The 20,289-nt window shown below is 47.1% G+C and overlaps 1 protein-coding gene across 1 annotated transcript; it reads right to left on the bottom strand.

Annotated features, from left to right (window-relative positions):
- Positions 1-1,081: 1,081 nt before the first annotated feature.
- On the bottom strand, positions 1,082-19,906 carry LOC306816778 (class I histocompatibility antigen, F10 alpha chain-like; the record flags this gene model as incomplete). The annotated part of the gene is given in 9 exon segments (XM_079333208.1): positions 1,082-1,181; positions 6,922-7,108; positions 7,206-7,310; positions 7,403-7,543; positions 7,546-7,674; positions 8,388-8,660; positions 8,971-9,234; positions 19,841-19,858; positions 19,861-19,906. Coding segments are annotated over 9 exon segments (1,263 nt in total).
- Between the last annotated feature and the right edge of the window lie 383 nt (positions 19,907-20,289).

Below are 20,289 nucleotides of genomic sequence, written 5' to 3'. Positions count from 1 at the left end.
CTCCTGTCTTAGGTTGCAATGACCAAAAGTGTGTATTCTATCACCATCTGCTCAAACCATGTGGGGCAGTGTTCCTTATCTCTGTGGGAGATATTCTCTGCTAATGGGCCATCTGTTAAAAACCAGGTGGAGCAGTCATCGTTATTTTTTTCCACAACCTTCCCCCATGAAGATATCATCTGCTAATGGGCCATTGAGTCCCACGGTAAAACTGATAAAATTACATCATCCCATTGGAAGATGTGCCAGCCAGGGGAAGGAGCCAACTGTTTCCTACATAGATATAAACTGAGATTTGGAACACCAAAGCAGCCTTTTTTCCACTTGATTCCAGAGGAAAACCAGACCTTTCCACATCATCCCTGGGCCTTCAGAGGAAAACTGCACCTTCTACAGGAGCACTGTTCCAGCTGAAACACATCTGTCACTCCAGGAAGATGCAGCCACGATTGAATGGGACTGCTACCAGCAACCTGACTGACTGATGGGGTGTCAGGTTGTATTCTGACTCAGTCAGTGTTTTGGGATTGCTCTTTGTAACACTGTATTTCTATTTTAATTTTCTTAGTAAAGAACTGCTATTCCTATTTCCCACACATTTGCCTGAGAGCCTCTTAATTTCAAAATCATAATAATTTTTAGGGAGGGGTTTTACATTCTCCATTTCAAACAGAGGCTCCTGCCTTTCTTAGCAGACACCTGTCCTCCAAACTAGGACAGCTCCTCATCCCCTTTAGCCTCGTAACACCTTGCAGTCCCATCCAGTCAAAGCACCCATGGCTGTTACCCCACTATCTGCCCTGCTGCAAATGGCAGCCATTGTGAAATCACAACTAACACCCTCGGTCAAAGACCTGGTTTGTCAGGTGTCCCCACCTCCAGCCCCTCCTGCCAGTTCTCACTCTCATGGCTCATCCACCACCTTAAGGGGTCACTCCCCCTGGGAGGAGACCAGAACTACCCTTAAAGTGGTTCCAGTAGGGTCCATCCCCAAAATGTCAATGTCAGATTGCCCTGGCCAGCACTGAGGCCTGGCAAGGGGGGGCAAATCAAGAGACAAAAGGGTGCTGATTGCCAAGGGCTACTCCTGCAGATTGTCCTTCTCTCCCTTCTCTTCCAAGGAAGACCTCTGCTGGTTGAAGTCAAGGAAGAGAAATTGGGAAGAAATTAAAAGATTGTCCCTGAAAAAGGGAGAATGAGATTCAGCTTCTAGAGTTGACATAATGCCAATAAGGTGTAACAGGAGAGACAATTCAAGCTGGGAGGTTTTGGCATTAGTAAAATCAAGGAACTATGAAAAGCAGGCAGAGAACAATCCTGGCGCTCTCCATATTTTACAAGCTGGTTTCAGCAACTTTTGCCGTGCACATCTTTACTCCCCACGACATAAAATAATTAATGGCATTGCTGCCATCCCCTACTGAGCTTTTGCTATGGGAGTTGGGGTGGAAGAGACAGTTAAATAAATTGCTTTCTGGAGCATGGGCTGGCATTACACTTGCCCAATTGGTAGGGGAGGTAACTGACCCGGACCAGCAGGCCAGAGATTTGCAGGACCAGTGTTAAACGACATGATGGAAGTGGCTAAAAAGGCCTTTTTACAAGTACCTGAGGCCAGTAAGCTGCAATTGAATTTTGCTGATATAAGGCAAGGCCCTACAGAGCCTTATATGACTTTTCTGGATAGGGTTAAACTCACTCTTGATAAACAAGTGGCTGAGGACCAGGTTTGGGAAGCTGAAACAGCTAGCAGTGGTCAATGCTAACCCCAAATGTAAGAAGGGCTTGAAGGCTTTGCCCTCTGACCCTGAGACCACCATCCCCCATATGTTGGGGGCTTGCAATAAGTTGGTTACTCCAGAGCATGTTGCCTCCCTCCAAGGAAAAGTATTAGCCAATGCCTTGATTAAATCTCAAAAGGGTCCTCAAAGAACAGAAGAACCAAAAGCCAGGACAATGCTTTAATTGTGGCCAAAATGAACACTGGGAAGGGAATTATTGCAAACCCAAAAAGGGAACTCTCAAAAACTTTGTGACTGGAATAAACCAGGCCAGATACTAACTCTTGTCATCAAGTCCAGGTACATTGCTGCAGCCAGTGAGGAAACTCCAAGCAGAGCACAGGACAGTAGCACGTGGAGACACAAGAACCCCCATGGCTGGACACTGGCAAAACAGACATTGGAACCCACCAAACCTCTTTTTGCAACACCTCCTCAGGGACCTGCCTGCCTCAGTACCATCCAGATCCTGACTGGAGCTGTCACCTGCCCGGTCAGTAATGATAACTGATTTTATCCATCATGTTATCTCTACAGGCCAGCTAAAACCAGAACTGCAGCCAAGAATTTTTCTCATTATTGGACATGACCAATGTAATACTGAAGGTTTTTATGCGTTGCCCACTGTTTTAACAGTTACCTCTAATCAAGAAATCAGTGTTAGCTAGGTGCCCTAATTCTCCTTGTTTATTTCCAAAGAAATACCTTTCACTCAGGCTCTCTTGTTGCCTATGGTTAATGATGACACTGACCACATTGCATGGGCCCAGCAGATTGGCCTGGGAAAAATCAAAATCACCTGCGATGTCATTTGCATGGGGAAAACCCTCATCTGTATGGGTCTTTTTGACATGGGAGTAGACATGACCATTATCTCACACAACTCTCCAGAGTGGACTCTTATTCCTTCACTCAACACACTTGTGGGAACTGGGGGGCACAGCAACACAATGAGGAGTTTACATCCTGTTTCCTTTAAAGGACTGTGGGGCCGTGTGGCCATCACCAAGCCATTTATTATTAAAGACAAAAGTGTGTGTTTGAGGTAGGGATCTCTGTCCCACTGGTGACTGAGACTCAAGACAAATTTTTAGCAAAGACTACTGATGAGCACGGTGCTGTGAAGCTCACTTGGACCTCAGGCAGACTCATCTGGGTTGATCAGTGGCCCCTTCCCATTGGAAAGCTGTCCACACTAGAGTCTCTGGTTTGTGAACACCTGCAAAAAGGGCATGTTGTCCCTAAAATAGCCCCTGGAACATCCCCATTTTGCTATTATAAAGCCACATAGTGAGAAGTGGACGCTGCTTCAAGACCCGAGAAGAATAAATGAAATCATTGAGGAGATAGACTGTTGCAGACAGGATTGTCCCTCTCTTAACATGATCCCCAGGGATTGGTTGTTAACGATTATTGATCTGAAGGATTGCTTTTTCAGGATCCCTTTACATCCAGAGTTTGTGTCAAGATTCTCCTTTTCCATTCCTTCCATCCACCACCAGTCACTGCTGAAAAGGCACCATAGGACCGTCCTGCCACAAGGGATATGGAACTCCCCAGCAATGTGCCAACGGTACATGGCAAGGATCCTTTCACCCAAGAGAAATTCCCCCGGGTAATGATACTGCAGTACATGGATGGCCCCTGGCAGCTACAGCAAGCCCGGATAAAATGTTCCAAATAAAACAGATTTTCCTGGCTGCCTTAGGCAGACATCAGCTACAAAGTGATTAAATGCAAGCAAGGCCTAGGCTTAGGCTACGAGCTCTTCTGTGATTTCATTTTGATTGCAGCACTTCCTCAGCCAGAGAGAAAGAGATTCGGGAATGCTGCACAGGAATTCTGCAGGCAACTTTATTTCTACGAAGGGACCCAGCAGCAAATCCAAGTACACAGAATATCAAAGGGGTTTTATAGGGCTGGGGTGGCTTCAGATGCAGACCAATAAAATTAGAGATTGAAAACTATCCAACTACTTTAAAGGTTTAGGTGAGAGTGACCAATTACTTAGAAGGAAAAAAGACCAGTTAGAACACTAAAATATAACACGGGGGTCTATAGGGGCTGAACATTTCTCTAGCATGAGTCATCCTAAGGAAGGATTTCTTATCTAAGGGGTAAGTTTCTAAGGGGGTCCTGAACAGGTGTCTGAATCATCCACAATGGATGACATCCTGATTGCCTCAGAAAAGGAGACCACCCTGGAATTTGTCACCACCAACATTTTGGAGGAGATCCATAAGTCTGGTCTACAAGTAGCCAAAGATGAAGTGCAGTGATCCTCCCCTTACAGGTACTCAGGGTACAGGCTCACTGTCACACCACAGATCAGCCACCATCAGTGAGTTCCATCAGGAGGAACTCACCACCTTACACCCTCTGCAGAAACTCAATTAACGGGGTTAGGACCCTCCTTGGAATCACAAACCAGGATTTGGCTCCTTTATTTGACTTATTAAGGGGGGACACGGACCTGAACTCTCCCAGAGACTTCACACCAGATGCCAGAACGGGGTTGGATAAAGTCGCTACAGCACTGCACACTCACCAAGCCCACTGATACCACCCAGAGTCACATTTTTGATTTGCTGTTTTAGGAGAACGCCCACATTTTTATGGTTCAATTTTTCAATGGAAAAAGGATTTGTCTGTCCTTTTGTTAACTTTAGAATGGATCTTCCTATCTTATCAGATGCCCAAAACAATCACTACTTGTCCTGAAATCCTTTCTCAGCTGATCACAAAATCCCAATCCCGAGTTTTAACCCTTTCCAGAAATTATTTCTCTGTTATGTTTATACTCATTACTTCCCTGTATTTAGAATTCTTAATTCAGCAATCTGAGGTTTTTCAAATTATTTTAGCAGCTTTTATGGGACAAATCTCAGTTAATTTTCCAAAACATAAATTAATACATCTTCCTTTGAATTTTACCCAAAAACCCCTAGATAGTCACACCCCTCTTAATGCTCTTACTATTTTTACAGATGCCTCAATTGAATTGCATAAATCAGTTATCACCTGGAAAGACCCTGACAGTGATAACTGGGAATCAGACATTGAACTTGTAGAAGGATCACCACAGATTGTGGAACTTGCAGCAGTTGTCCAAGCTTTCTCTAAGTTTTTAATTCCTTTTATTTTAGTTGCAGATTCCTTTTATTATGCAGCAGGCATTGTGGAATGAGCAGAAGGTTCCTCCCTCAATTTTATCACTAATGAAAACCTATACAATTTGCTCAAAAGTTTAATTTTCTTTTTTAAGAAAACAACCTTATTTTGTCACACATGTTGGTTCACGTACCAACCTACCTGGAAGTGAATTCAGGGCTGAAGGTAATGCCCATGCTGATCACCTCACCACGCCCATTCAAACCACCCTTCCAAATTTTTTTGAACAAGCCCATTTAAGTCACTCTTTCTTACACCAAAATGCCCCATCCCTCATAAGAACTTTTAATCTAACTAAAGATCAGTCCCACATGATCATCAGCTCCTGTCCTGATTGCCAGCAGCAATCCATTCTCTCGGGGGGAGGTGGTGTAAACCCCTGGGGACTCAATAGATGATGGTGATCAGGAAATGACCATGAGATGACCATAAGATGATCAGGACAATGAGATGACCACTTCAGGGCCACCTCAAGCCCATGGCTGTGCCATGGCCAACCCATGGTCATCTCTTGGTCCAAACCATCTCATGGGACTGTGGTTGTGTCATGATCATCCCATGGTCATCTCAGGGTTGTGTCACTCATGGCCACTCTCATGTCATGGCCATGGTCATGACCAGAAAGCTCTCTGAGATCCCAAACCCCGATTTTGGGACACTCAAGGACTGTTGGGGACAATGAGGCCTGGCCTGATCCCTCCCCCCAATCCCACTGCCCCTCCAGGAGCCCAACACAGCCAAACCCTTCTGGGGACACCTCGGACATGGGACACAGAGCGGGAAATGAATCCTGGGGGATGGAGTCAAGTATGGCTGGCAAGTCCCCATGTCAGTCCTGGTGTCCCCATCCCAATCCTGGTGTCCCCATTCTAGTCCTGGTGTCCCCATTGTAGTCCTGGTGTCCCCATCTTGTTCCTGGTGTCCCTATTTTCATTCCTGGCTCTCAGAGAAGAACTGACAGACACTGGAGGAGGGAACCTGGATTTATTGCCTCAAGCAGGATTTATTGCCCCAGGAGGATTTATTGCCCAAAGCAGGATAATTTCACACCAGAACTAAAGCACTGGGAATGTTTGTGGTTCTTGGCTTTAAAGAAGCCAAAATGGGAAATTGATCCATTAGCAGGAGCTGTGGGTGGGTAAAAGCATGGGGAGGAGCTCTGCTGGAAAGCCTCAGTTTCCTGGGAACAGGAAGGGGCTGGATCAAGCTCTGTGGATTACTCAGGGAGTGATTCCTGCTGGGATGAGAGAGGGTCACTGTGTCACCCTGTCCCTGTCCCCATCCCACAGGATGGGCCTGGCTGGAGCCCATGGAGAGCAGGAGCTGCTCCAGATCCAACCGGATCCTGCTCACTCCTGCTCCATCCATCCCACCCAAACTCGCTCTGGAATCCAAACCTGATCCTGCCTCATCCATCCCACACCAATCCTGCCCTGTCCACTCATCCATCATCCATCCATCCATCCATCCATCCATCCATCCATCCATCCATCCATCCATCCATCCATCCATCCATTGATTATCCATCACCCACCCATCATACATTATCCATCCATCCATCCATCCATCCATCCATCCATCCATCCATCCATCCATCCATCCATCCATCCATCCATCCATCCATCCATCCATCCATCCATCCATCCATCCATCCATCCATCCATCCATCCATCCATCCATCCATCCATCCATAATCCATCCATCATCCATTTTCCATTTATTCATCATCCATCCATCATCCATCCATCCATCCATCCATCCATCCATCCATCCATCCATCCATCCATCCACCCATCATCTATCCATCATCCCAACTGATCCTGCTCCAGAATTCAGCCCCGATCCCACGCCACAATTCAATCTCATCCTGCTCTGGACCCCTCCTCTGATCCAGAATCCCTCCCGGACCCCAATCTGTCCATCCTGTCCCAATCCCCCTCTGGAATCCCATCCTGATCCCATGCCATACCTGCGGTCAAGCGTTGATTTACGCATCATTTCCTGCAGAAAGAGAAGATCCATGAGATTCCAGCGTGGATCACACACTGGGATTAACCCCAGGATCCATCCTGGGATCCACATGGAGAGGATCCAGAGCTGGATTCGCCACTGGTACTCACTGGCTGCTATGCTGTATTCCTTCCCGTCCTTCCTCCCTGTGGAAAGGCAGTGGGATCAGCGTTGGTGGCACAGGATTCCCAGAACGGTGCTGGGTGGATCTGTGCCCTTCCTGATCCCCATCCCGTGTGTTACCGGATTGGCGCTTCCAGACGATGAATCCAACGAGGACAATGAGGATGATGATGGCAACAATGGACACAGCGACCATCACAGTGAGATTCCCACCAGATGTTGGCTCTGGGAATCGAGGGATGGTGAGGAGGGGGAGAGGAATCCCCATCTGGGAATTCCAACTCCCCAATTCCCACATTCCACATTCCCAGCCTCACCCCAAGCGAAGATCCCGGGCTCCGACATTCCGGGATGCTCCACCCGGCACCGGTACTGCTCCCACTCCTCCGGCCGCGCCTCGATCCTGGCCCAGGTGTGGAAGGTGCCATCGCTGTTGGGAACGACCCCGCCCCACTCCTCTCCTGATCCCAGATTTCATCCCCCTTCATCCAGTTGACCGCGATGGCCTTGGGGTAGAATCCGTACGCGTGGCAGGACAAGATCAGCATCCCGTGTTCCTCTTTTCCAGACACATGGACATCAGGGGGCTCTGGAATGGGATAATGGTGAGAGATATACATGGAATTCCATGGGAATGGGATGGGGGTGAGATCTGCCCAAGGAATTCCATGGGAATGGGATAGGGGTGAGACCTGCCCAGGGAATTCCATGGGAATGGGATGGGGGTGAGATCAGCCCATGGAATTCCATGGGAATGCGATGGGGGTGAGATCTGCCCATGGAATTCCATGGGAATGTGATGGGGGTGAGATCTGCCCATGGAATTCCCACTGCAATGGGATGGGGTGAGACCTTCCCATGGAATTTCCACTGGAAGGGGATGGGGGTGAGATCTGCCCATGGAATTCCATGGGAATGTGACGGGGGTGAGATATGCCCATGGAATTCCCACTGCAATGGGATGGAAGTGAGACCTGCCCATGGAATTGCCACTGCATTGGCATGGGGGTGAGACCTGCCCATGGAATTGCCACTGCATTGGGATGGGGGTGAGATCTGTCCATGGAATTCCATGGGAATGGGATGGGGGTGAGATTTGCCCATGGAATTCCTTAGGAATGTGATAGAGGTAAGATCTACCCATGGAATATCATGGGAATGGGATAGAGGTGATACCTGCCCATGGAATTCCATGGGAATGGAATGAAGGTGAGATTTGCCCATGGAATTCCCACAGGAATTACCCTGTTCCCAAGTCCTCCATTCCCAAATCCCACATTCCCACATGAATTCTGCTCCCACCTTTGCGGTCCAGCTCCTTCCGCCCATATCCGACGTATTTCTGGAGCCACTCAGGGCAGATGTGCCACAGGTAATTTGTCCACCTCTCAGCCTCGTTCTCATCTTCCCAGAGCCTCCTGGTGACCTCAGCAGCGCTGTCGGCCGCCACGAATCTCCTGGATTCCAGGTCAAAGGAGAGGAAATCCTGCCCGTCGTAGCCATGCCGGTGGGATCCACGGACACTCCCATCGGACAGGAGGTCACAGCCAGAAACTCGCAACCTTGTGTGAAAACCTGGGGGAATTGTACCCACAGAGACCCATGGAATTGTGTCCCAGCCCCACAGATCCCCATCCCAACCCCATGGATCCCACCCCAGCCCCATGGATCCCATCCCAACCCATGCAGCACAAGATATCCCATACCAGCCCAATGGATCCCCATCTCAGCCCCTTGGCACCCTGTGAATCCATATCCAAGCCCTACAAATCCCATTCAAGAATTATAGATCCCCACTCCAGCCCCACAGATCCCACCCCAGCCCCATGGATCACCATCCCAACCCATCCATTCACATCCCAGCCCCACGGATCCCCCCACTCACCCCTGCTCTGGTTGTACCGGTCCCGCAGTATCTCCAGGCTCCTGGCAGCCACGTGCTGGTTCCTCACATTGATCTGGGTCTCTCTATCCCAATATTCCAGCTCTGCTCCGTCCTTCATCCACTGTGTCAGCGGCTCCACCCGGCCCCGCTCGCTGTCGTAGCGTGTGAAGGGGATCCCATCCAGGTACCCAGTGGCCATGAACTGGGGGATCCCCGGGCTGGGCTCTGACACTGCCACATGCAGGTAGCGCAGGGAGTGGAGAACTGGGGGGACACAGAGATTTGGGGGGGTTGAGGGGTCGTGGATCAATGAAAGGGGAACTGGGAGAGCTGGGAAGGGGGTGCATGGGGTCCCAGTGTCCAGGAATGGGGGCTCAGGGGACTCTCAGGGTCAAGGAAAGCAGGATACAAGGAATGGGGGTTCCAGGGGACCCCAGTGTCAAGGAAAGGGGGTCCAAGGGTCCCCAGTGCCAAGGAAAGAGGGGTAACAATGTGGGGAGACCCGGGATGGCTGGAATGGGGGGCTCAGGGGTCCTTGATGCAGAGGGAAAAGGAGGCTGGGGGCTGAGAAAAGCAGGAATGGGGGTCCAGAGGGTCTCAGAGTCAAGGAAAATGTGGGTCTGGAGCTGGGGAAGGCAGGATGGATGGGAAAGGGGGTGCAGGGGGGGATTGGTACTGGATAAGGGAGTGCAAGGAGGTGCCTTCCTTTCCAGTGGGACTGGAAATTCAGGGGGCTCCCAGAGCCCAGAATCCCCCCTGGGAGCGTCCACGATACCCCAGGGACCCTCCCAGACCGCCTGGGACCCCCCGCAGGACGAGCAGGGGGTGGAGATCTGGGGGGATGCAGAGATTTGGGGGGGGCAGGAAGCGAAACTGGGAGAGCCGGGAAGGGCGCAAGGTTCAAGGGAGGGACTGGGAGAGGCGGGATGGGGGATCCAGGGGGTCCCTGTGCCCAGGAAAGGGGCTCCAGGGGTCCCCAGTGTTGAGAAAAGTGGGAGCTGGGAAAGGCAGGAACGGGGGTCCAGGGGGTCCCTGGGCCACGGGAAAGGGGCGCTGGGGCTGGGAGGGGCGGGCGGATCCCGGGGACGCGGTTTGGGAGATGCGAAAGCGAGACGGGAGTAAAGGGGAATTCCAGGGAATTCATCCGGATCCCACTGGATCTCCGCTGAGACCCCCTGGGACCCCCTCCCAGGAAGCGCCGGCAATGGGGAACTCGGGGGATGCAGAAATTTGGGAGATCTGGGGGTTCAAAAGCCGAGGGAAAGGGCGGAACTGGGGTGTGGGGATGGCCGGGAATGGGGGTGCAGGGGGGTCCCAGAGCACTGACGGGGGTGCGGGGGGATCCCAGCCCCGGATTAGGGGGTGCAGGGGGGTCCCGGTGCTGGAGAAGGGAATATGGGGGAGTCTCTGTGCCCAAAAATGGGGGTTCAGGGGTTCCCGTGCTGGGGAATGTGTGTTAAGTGGGAGTTTCCTTCCCGGAATTCGGGGCTCAAGGGCGTTCTGCTGCCCGAAAATGGGGGTTCAAGGGGTGCTGGTGAACAGAAAATGGGGGTTCAGGGGGGTCTCCGTGCCAGATAAGGGGGTACATTGGTGGGGCCGCTGCTGGGGAGGGGGACTGAGAGGTGGTCACAGGACCCAAAATGGAGATTTCCGGGGTATCCCTGCCCAGGATTGGAGATTTAGGGGGTTCCCGGTGCCTGAAAATGGAAGTTCAGGGGGGTCCCGGTGCCCGGGAATTGCGGTTCAGGGGGTCTCTGTTTCGGGGGGTTCTGTTGCCATTTTGATACAATAAACTGTATTAAAATAGTAGTGAACCTTAGTAATTGACATTAGTTGACATTAGTAGTAGTTATGCTAAGGTTTAGTAGGCCGCATGTAACCTGCAGATGAACTTTATAGCAAATTTTGTAATGTAAGCAGTGTAGTTGAGAAATAATCACTTATCTTAAGGAGTGTATCCATTTATCTAGGGAATGTACCTTTTGGCAGAAACTTAATGTCAGAGAGATTATGGTACCAGGTATTGAGAATGAAGTAAGAATTTGTTAGGATGAAGAAATCATGTAAAGAAACATATAAAAACCCTGTGAATTTTCTGTAAGATGGGGCTCTGTCTCTGGACGCTAGTCCACAGGCTCCCAGGCCCTCAATAAAGCACCGCATAAACGACCTCGGTTGTTTGTGTTTTCTTCGAATCGGGCAACAGTTTTCTGGCGACCACGGCAGGACTCCGAAGGTGGCTGGGGCGGTTTGCATTCTGATCCACTCCATGCCGGCACCGAGTGATTCTTGGGGAGTCGTCGGTTCGTGCCCGACCCCTGCGCCTGGCAGACGACTGCGAAAGGTAAGCCCGAAGGTGCTTTATTTTCTGGTTCTGGTTTTGGGTGCCTGCCCATAAGACGAGGCGGCGATCCTCGCAGGGTTGGGCTAAGACGTCTGGTTGGTCTGGAAAGCCTAGGCGCCGGCTGTCAGACGCGGCGGAAGCTGCGCAGGTCCGGCACTTGCCCCTCGCAGCGTCGAGAAGCAGCAAGTTGGATTGGTCTGGTATTGGTCTGGTATTTATTTATTTCTGTGGTGTGAGTGTGAGTATGTGGTATGATTGATTCTGTTAAACTGTCAATATTGATTGTGGTTATTATTGTTCTGTACGTTGCTGCATATTGGTTGTTGTGATCGGTTGTCGAGTTGTTGTACAGTTGTAAGTGAAACCGGTTCAAAATGCCATTCAAAGCACTCAAGTCTATGGTTCAGTTCTCCAAGGGTATACCCGGAAATACACCGTTAGGATGTCTCTTGAAAAGGTGGAAAAGTGAAAGGTTTTTCCAAGAGATGAGTAAGGGTAAGATGATTGATTATTGTAATCATTGGTGGCCAGAATATGAGCGAGAAGGGCCGGCATGGCCAGAAAATGGTACTGTGGATTATGATACCCTGAATTCATTAATGCAGTATTTGAGGGAAAATGAAAAATGGGATGAGGTACAGTATTTAGATTTGTTTTATTTACTGCGCCCTAAGAAGGAGTGGCAGACTGAATGTGGAATAATGGTATTAGAAATGAAAGAATCCGAGTACGGGGGTTGTAAAGGAAAATCTAAATGTGTCCAGTGCTTAGCCTTAACCTCTCGACCAGAGGAGGATTTGTCTTTAATGATACCACCCGATGTGCCTGCTGCTTCATTCCCCCCTTCATCCCCTCCTGCTGTCTCACCCCCTCTGGCTGTCTCACCCCTCCCCTCTGTTTCACCCCATTCCTCTTTGTATCCACCGTTACCGGAGAGCAGTGCAGAGGAGGAGGAAGAGGAGGAGGAGGAAGAGGAGGAGGTAGCAAACATGACAGTAGTGCCAGGGAATGTTAAAAAGGTTGTTGTGCGTCCCCCAACCCCTTCCCCTATTTCTCCCCAAAATCGGCGAAATACCCCGCTCGCGGCACGAACTAGACAAGAATCATGGGGAACCCCAGCTTATTGCCCCTTTAAGGGAAGCTATGGAACCCCAAGGAGAGAAGGTGCTTGTGAAAGTACCTTTCTCCCCAGGAGATCTGGTGATTTGGAAGCAGTCTGCAGGGTAGTTACCCTGAGAATCCTGAAAGAGTGGCACGGGTGGTCAAAATGATTATTAAAACCCAGAATCCAGACTGGAATGACATGCAAGTTTTGTTAGATACCTTAATGGATTCCACCGAAAAGGAGATGGTGTTGCGGGCAATGAAAGAGCGTGCTCGAGAAATGATCAGACTGCATTCAGTTGGAAGAACTGTGGGTGACTTGGTACCGAGTGATGATCCGAGATGGGATCCGAACAGGGGTGAGGGAAGGGAATCTATCAGGGAATATCAGGAATTGTTAGTAGAAGGAATTAGGACTAGAATGCCCAAAACATTAAATTGGTCAAAATTGTATTCAGTTAGACAAGATAAGAATGAATCACCTTCGGCATTTCTGGAGCGACTTAAGGAAACTGCTAGACGCTTCACTGATTTGAAAATTGACAGTGAAGCAGGAAAGTTGCAGCTTGCTCTAATCTTTTTAGGTCAGACACAGGAAGATATACGTAAGAAACTGCAGAAATTAGAGGGACATGATACTCGAGACTTGGATAAAATGCTGGAAATAGCTTGGAAAGTTTACAATAATAGGGACAAAGAAGCTAACAAAAGGCAACAAGCGAGCCTTTTGGCAGTGCTGCAACAAATGAATGCTGGCAGAGGGAGAGGCAGAGGTGGTTTCGGGCGAGGGCGAGGGCAAGGAAGAGCAGGGTTTCAAAATGTGGGAACAGGAGGAAGAGGGATGGTTCCCCCAGGACTCCAACAAGGAGGCCTTGCTTCTAATCAGTGTGCTTTTTGCCGACAAATAGGACATTGGAAAAATGAGTGCCCTGTAAAAGCTGGGTTAGGAGGAGCACCTGGATTGGTCATGAACAATTCAGGGGGTTACCCAATGAACCCAGAAGGGGTCGCCCAAGCATTGGTGTTGGGCAACTATCAGAATCAAAGCTGACTAGAAAAGGATTTAAAGGTGAGGATAGATATTAGAGGACAAGAACAAAAATTCACCGTAGATACCAGGGCAACATATTCTGTTTTAAATAAATGATTAGGGCCAATCAATGACACTATTATTCAAGTAGTAGAAGCCACAGGACAGCTAGAAGAAAGACCTTTCTTACAACCATTAGATTTAAAATTAGGAGGAAAAGAGTTGGATCACCAATTTTTGTACATGCCAAATTGTCCAAAGCCATTGCTGGGCAGAGATTTACTATCATTACTAAATGTGAAAATAATTTTTGAAAAAGGAAGGGCTAAATTGGAATTCCCTGAGGAAGAGATTGCTAAATTATTTACCATAAAGGAAATTGATCCCTCTCCTATTCCCATCGAAGTAGATCAAGCTGTAGTACCTTGGGTATGGGAAACGGGGAACTCTGGAAAATCAAAGGCTGCCCAGCCAGTAGTAGTAGAATTAAAAGAAGGAGCTCAGCCAGTCAAAATAAAACAATACCCTATTAAATTAGAAGCTAAGAAGGGTGTTGCTCCTTTGATAACTCGGTTCTTGGCACAAGGGATTCTGCAGGAATGTGAATCAGAATTTAATACTCCTATTTTTCCAGTTAAGAAACCAAATGGTGAGTATTGGTTAGTGCAGGATCTAAGGGCAATTAATAATATTGTTAAAGACATTCACCCAGTGGTTGCCAATCCATATACCTTATTAACATCTGTGTCAGAAAAATTTAAATGGTTTTCTGTTATTGATTTGAAAGATGCTTTCTTCTGCATCCCTCTGGCATTCGAAAGTAGAAAATATTTTGCATTTGAATGGGAAAGTCCTGACACTGGAAGAAAGAAACAGCTCACCTGGTCCCGGCTGCCTCAAGGTTTCAAAAATAGTCCTACGATATTTGGAAATCAATTGGCAAAGGAATTAGAAGAGTGGAAGACTGCTGAGGTAAGAGAGTCACCTTTCTCTTATGTCATTCTCCAGTATGTAGATGATATTTTTCTAGCAACAGAAGAAAAAGAAACGTGTCTGAAATTGACTATTGCATTGTTGAATATGTTGGGTCAGGCTGGCTACCGAGTGTCAAAAAAAAAGCACAGTTAATAAAAGAAAGTGTAATTTATCTGGGATGTGAAATCATGCAAGGACAAAGGAGGCTGGGAGTCAATCGAATAGAAGCAATATGCACCATAAAGAGCTTAGGTCCTTTTTAGGAATGGTAGGATGGTGCAGACTGTGGATTTTGAATTTTGGACTCTTAGCTAAGCCCTTGTATGAGGCCCTGAAAGAACCACAGTTACACTGGGATTGACAAAGGAAAAAAGTCTTTGAGGACCTAAAACAGGCCTTGAAGGAGGCCCCCGCATTAGGCCTCCCAGATCTGAACAAGGATTTTCAGTTATATGTGAATAAAAGGCAAAAGTTAGCACTCGGAGTGCTGACTCAGAGACGTGGATCCTGGAAACGCCCGGTAGGGTATTTTTCAAAACAACTGGATCCAGTTAGTGCTGGATGGCCGTCATGCTTGCGGGCAGTTACGGCCACAGTGATCCTCATCCAGGAGGCCAGAAAATTGACTTTAGGGAGGAAATTAGAGGTATTTGTGCCTCACATGGTACCGGCAGTTTTGGAACAAAAAGGGGGTCACTGGCTTTCGTCCAGCAGGATGCTATAATACCAAGCAATCCTGAGAGAACAGGACGATGTGGAACTGAAAATGACTAATCATGTTAACCCAGAAAAATTTCTCCGCAGTGAGCAGGAGGAAGGAAAATTGGCGCATGATTGCATGGAAGTGATTGAACAAGTACATGCTAGCAGAATCAATTTAAAGGATACCCCAATGGAAAACCCAGACTGGGAATTGTTTACTAATGAATCCAGTTTTGTTGAAAATGGAACCAGGTATGCGGAGTATGCTGTAACAACAGTAAAAACAGTGGTAGAGGCGAAAGCCTTGACTCCCGGAACCTCAGCCCAACGAGCAAAAATTATTGCATTAACAAGAGCTTGGAACTAAGTGCGGAGAAAAAGGTAAACATATGGACTGATTCTAAATATGCTTTTGGAGTTGTACATATTCATGGAGCTTTGTGGAAAGAACGAGGGTTATTGAACTCTCAAGGAGTTACTATCAAATATAAAACTGAGATTCTTGCTCTACTGAATGCGGTTCACCAACCTGTGAAGGTGGCTGTGATGCATGTTAGAGGACATCAGAAGGAAGACGGAAAAATCTACGAAGGAAACCAGATGGCAGACTGGACAGCTCGGGAAGTAGCTAGAGAAGTATGGACTCAAATGGCCTTGGTACCAATTAAAGTGAGCCCAGTAACTCCACATTTATTACAGGAACCCAAGTACTCCCCAGACGATGAAAAACTGGCATCATTGCTGCTAGCCCAAAAGAATGCAATTAGATGGTATGTAACCGGAATGGAACAAGTTGTAGTGCCTGCCAGAATCATGAAGGCAAGTCTAGAAACAGAACATAATAAATGCCATTGGGGAGCAAAAGCATTAGTAAAATTTCTAAAAAGGGAAGTAGTTTCTAACCAGATGTTAACATTGGCAAAACGGGTGAATGCCATGTGTCCAACTTGTTTGAAGAATAACCCAATAGTTAGAAAACAGATCCAGCTAGAGAGATTACAAATGGGACCAGAACCAGGAGATTACTGGCAAGTAGATTTTTCAGAATTACCAAAAGCACAGAACTTTAAGTATCTTTTAGTGTATGTATGCACTTTTTCAGGCTGGCCTGAGGCTTTCCCTTGCCGAACAAATCAAGCAAAAAAAGTAGTCAAAACACTGTTAAGGGAAATCATTCCTAGATTTGGAGTGCTGTTAGGATTGTCATCAGATAGAGGCCCACACTTTATAGCAGGAATAGTACAAGAGGTGGCTAGGATGCTAGACATATCTTAGAACTTACACACCCCGTGGCAACCTCAATCGAGTGGCCAGGTGGAGCGAATGAATCAAACAATTAAAGGACAAATTAAGAAAATTTGCCAAGAGGCAAAAATACAGTGGCCACCGGCATTGCCATTAGCATTGCTCAGGATCAGAATTAAACCCAGGGAGCGGTTGGGAGTTAGCCCATATGAAATCCTATATGGAAAACCATACCATGCTAACGTGTTAAAAGGGGATTTGCATGTGCAAGGTGATCAGACAATATTCAGTTATGTCATGTCATTAAATAAAATTCTTAATGCCTTAAGGAAAACTCTGCAGTAGAACCGACCTATGCCACTGGCAAATCCAGTGCATGACATTCAACCAGGAGACCGAGTGTATGTGAAGAACTAGTCCACCCACCCCTTGAAAGAAAAATGGGACGGCCCACGTCAAGTGATCCTGACAACCTACACTGCAGTAAAGGTCGAAGGAATCGACTCATGGATCCATTACACTCGAGTCAAGAAGGTCCCTGCACAATGGGAGACTCAGCTAGTCTCTCCAACACGGATGATTTTTGGCGGAAAGTAGCATTTTTAATTATCTTTTTACTGGTAATAACAAAACCAATTCTTGTTAATGGTTCTGTTGTAGTTGCAGTTATAAAACCAGTGGTTGGTGTTATGGACGGAATGGATGTGAACCTGACCTGTTTTATAACAAATAACCAGGAGACTGAAGTCCAGAATGTACAGGCAACCTGGAAAAAAGGTGCTGATTATCCAGAAGCAAATATTAGCACAGTTTGGGATACGGATGAACAAAGAGGAAACACCACATTACAACTGAAGCAAGTTAGGCAAGAGGATATGGAAAGGTACATGTGCATTGTAAAATCTAGAAAAAGCTTTGATTATAAGCAAATTAAATTGAGAATAGTGCCCTGGAAATCGAGGAAGGACACCCCATCCCAGGAATCCATAGAGGTAGAAGCCCCTTGGACTGTACAAGGTATGTGGGACGGACTTCCTTTGAAGGTGAATTGTTCATTTGTGTTAAAACAAGAATGTAATCAGACATTGCAAGTTAAATGGTGGAAAGAACACGACCAGAAGTCATGGGATAGGATAGACCAAGGAATTAGCTGGTGGGAAAAATTTGGAAAAGGCATAGGGTGGTTGAATATTAGTAACCCACAAATTGGCTCTACTGAAGGAAAATACTTGTGTTTAGTGATATGTGAACTTGATGCTGACTATGGAATAAGAATAGTAGAAGCGGGACAAGGAACCAGGCCTAATCATATAGTGTTCCCAATAAAAAAGAAGCGTAGAGAGCTGAGAGATACAGAAGTACATCAGAGTCATGAACAAGAGAATTTAGTAGTGGGGTTGATTAGAGATTTTGGGCTGGTGCAAAACGTATCCCGAATTACAGCATGCTTGCCACTTCCACAAGCGGCAGGAGAGCCAATCCCTTGGGGAATAATTCCCATTCCATTACCACCCAAGACTGCTAAGAATACATCTACCGTATGTCACATTGAAAGGAAAGAAAAGAAAATAATTACTAAAAAGGAATTTCCCCCCATATGGAGATACTCATCGATTTGGGATTGTAATAAAAATGGGGGCAAATATAAACCAAAACCTGGATTGGGCGACCCCTTCGGAAACTATGGGTGGTGTTATGATGCTCAAGTAAAAGAAATTAAAACAAAGCAACCTTACCAGGAAATCAAGTGTCAAAATATAAGCCAGCAACATGTAATTTGGGATAATTGAAAAACCGTATGGGGTCTGAGCTTATTGGAACATTACAGCTATATTGGAACAGTAAACTGGTGCATACAATGGACAGGAAGTAGAAATAAAACCCTGGTGGAAGTCTATAAGACAGAAACTTCTACAAGAGAAATTAAAGAAACTAGAGAAAATTGGAACTGCACTAAAGTTATTATATGTGATACCCCTGAAAGTCAAATCAGTCTAGCTCCTCTTAGAATGTTACTCAAGTGGGGATGTGAATGCAAAAAATTCAATCATACAATTCTGGGAAAAGTAGCTGCACTGAGCTGGAGCAATGGAATTAAAAGAGCTGTAAGTTGTAGAGATACTACAATTAAAAGTCCAGGAAATTTGGTTTGGGTAATGGGACATGGACAATGGACCACACATATTCCTATAGATGGGCCTGTGACACAAATCACTCTACCCTACCCTTTGCCCTCTATGGAAGCAATCAAAATTAAAATCTAACCGGAAGAAAAGAGAAGTAGATGCATTCACTGAGTTAAAGAATGAATGGCATGAGCCTGATGGTAGAGTTAAATTTGGGTGGGTTTTGGAATCACTATTTGCACCTATAGCCGCCTATAGGAACAGAGACATGCTGTACAAATTGCTAGGGCAGACTAAGAGATTAGCAGCAGCCACTAAGAAAGGATTCAAAGATATGAATTTGCAATTGCAAGCCACATCCCGAATGACTTTACAGAATAGGATGGCATTAGATATGCTCTTGTTAAAAGAGCATGGTGTGTGTCAGTATCTAAAAATGAAAATTGACCATTGCTGCATCCATATTCCAAACATGACTATCGAAGTAGAAAAAGATATCTTTCAATTAGCAACAATTGAATCCAAAACAAAAGACATTGAAAAGGAAGCCCAACATAATTGGATCGGAAAAATTTTTGAATCTTTAGGACTTCAGGTTTCTGGATGGGTTTTGTCCGTAATACAGTACATTCTGTTGATTGCAGTTTTGTTATTAATTATCTGGTTAGTGTATAAGTGTGTTTTAGGAGTCATTGAAAAAGAAACAAGACACACCAGAAGGGTGATAAAAGCCTTGACAAAAACCAACAAAATGCACCTGTCTCCTCCGAAGTATGAAGTTGCTATCGGGCAAGAAAATCCAGCATTTGAAAGGGAATCCAGCATTTGAAAGTTCCGATGATAACTGAGAGTTGAGCATCCTTGCAGAAGACTGAAGAATGCTCAAAAAGGGGGGAATTGTTGCCATTTTGATACAATAAACTGTATTAAAATAGTAGTGAACCTTAGTAATTGACATTAGTTAACATTAGTAGTAGTTATGCTAAGGTTTAGTAGGCCGCATGTAACCTGCAGATGAACTTTATAGCAAATTTTGTAATGTAAGCAGTGTAGTTGAGAAATAATCACTTATCTTAAGGAGTGTATCCATTTATCTAGGGAATGTACCTTTTGGCAGAAACTTAATGTCAGAGAGATTATGGTACCAGGTATTGAGAATGAAGTAAGAATTTGTTAGGATGAAGAAATCATGTAAAGAAACATATAAAAACCCTGTGAATTTTCTGTAAGATGGGGCTCTGTCTCTGGACGCTAGTCCACAGGCTCCCGGGCCCTCAATAAAGCACTGCATAAACGACTTCGGTTGTTTGTGTTTTCTTCGGATCGGGCAACAGTTCCACTCACCTTTCGTCGCACCCCCCAGGCCCCCAGGAGCCCCAAGAGCAGCCCCAGCCCCAGCGCTGGAGCCATCGCAGCCATCCCCGCTCGCAGTCGTGGCGCAGCTCGGGAGACCCAAAAGCGAAAGTGACCGAGGGAGCGCGGGGGGGAGGGGAAAAGGGGGAATTGCAGAGAATTCCTCTGGATCCCCGCTGCGACCCCCCTGGAGCCCTCTGAGAAACACCTGGGACCCCCTGGGACCGCCCTGAAGAAAGCACCGGGAGTGGAGAACTGGGGGGACACGGAAATTTGGGAGATCTGGGGGTGCAAAGGAAAGGAAAAGGGTGGGTCTGGGGGCTGGGAAGGGCGGGATGCCCGAGAAGGGGGTGCAGGGGGTCCCCATGCCGAATTAAGGGGTGCGGGGGGAGTCCCCATGCGCAGTAATGGGGGCTCAGGGGGTCCCGAGGTCAAGGAAA

This window comes from Erithacus rubecula (assembly GCF_903797595.1).
Source record: "Erithacus rubecula genome assembly, contig: scaffold_88_arrow_ctg1, whole genome shotgun sequence".
In the NCBI taxonomy this organism is placed as follows: domain Eukaryota; kingdom Metazoa; phylum Chordata; class Aves; order Passeriformes; family Muscicapidae; genus Erithacus; species Erithacus rubecula.
This window is presented reverse-complemented; position numbering and strand designations above follow the sequence as displayed.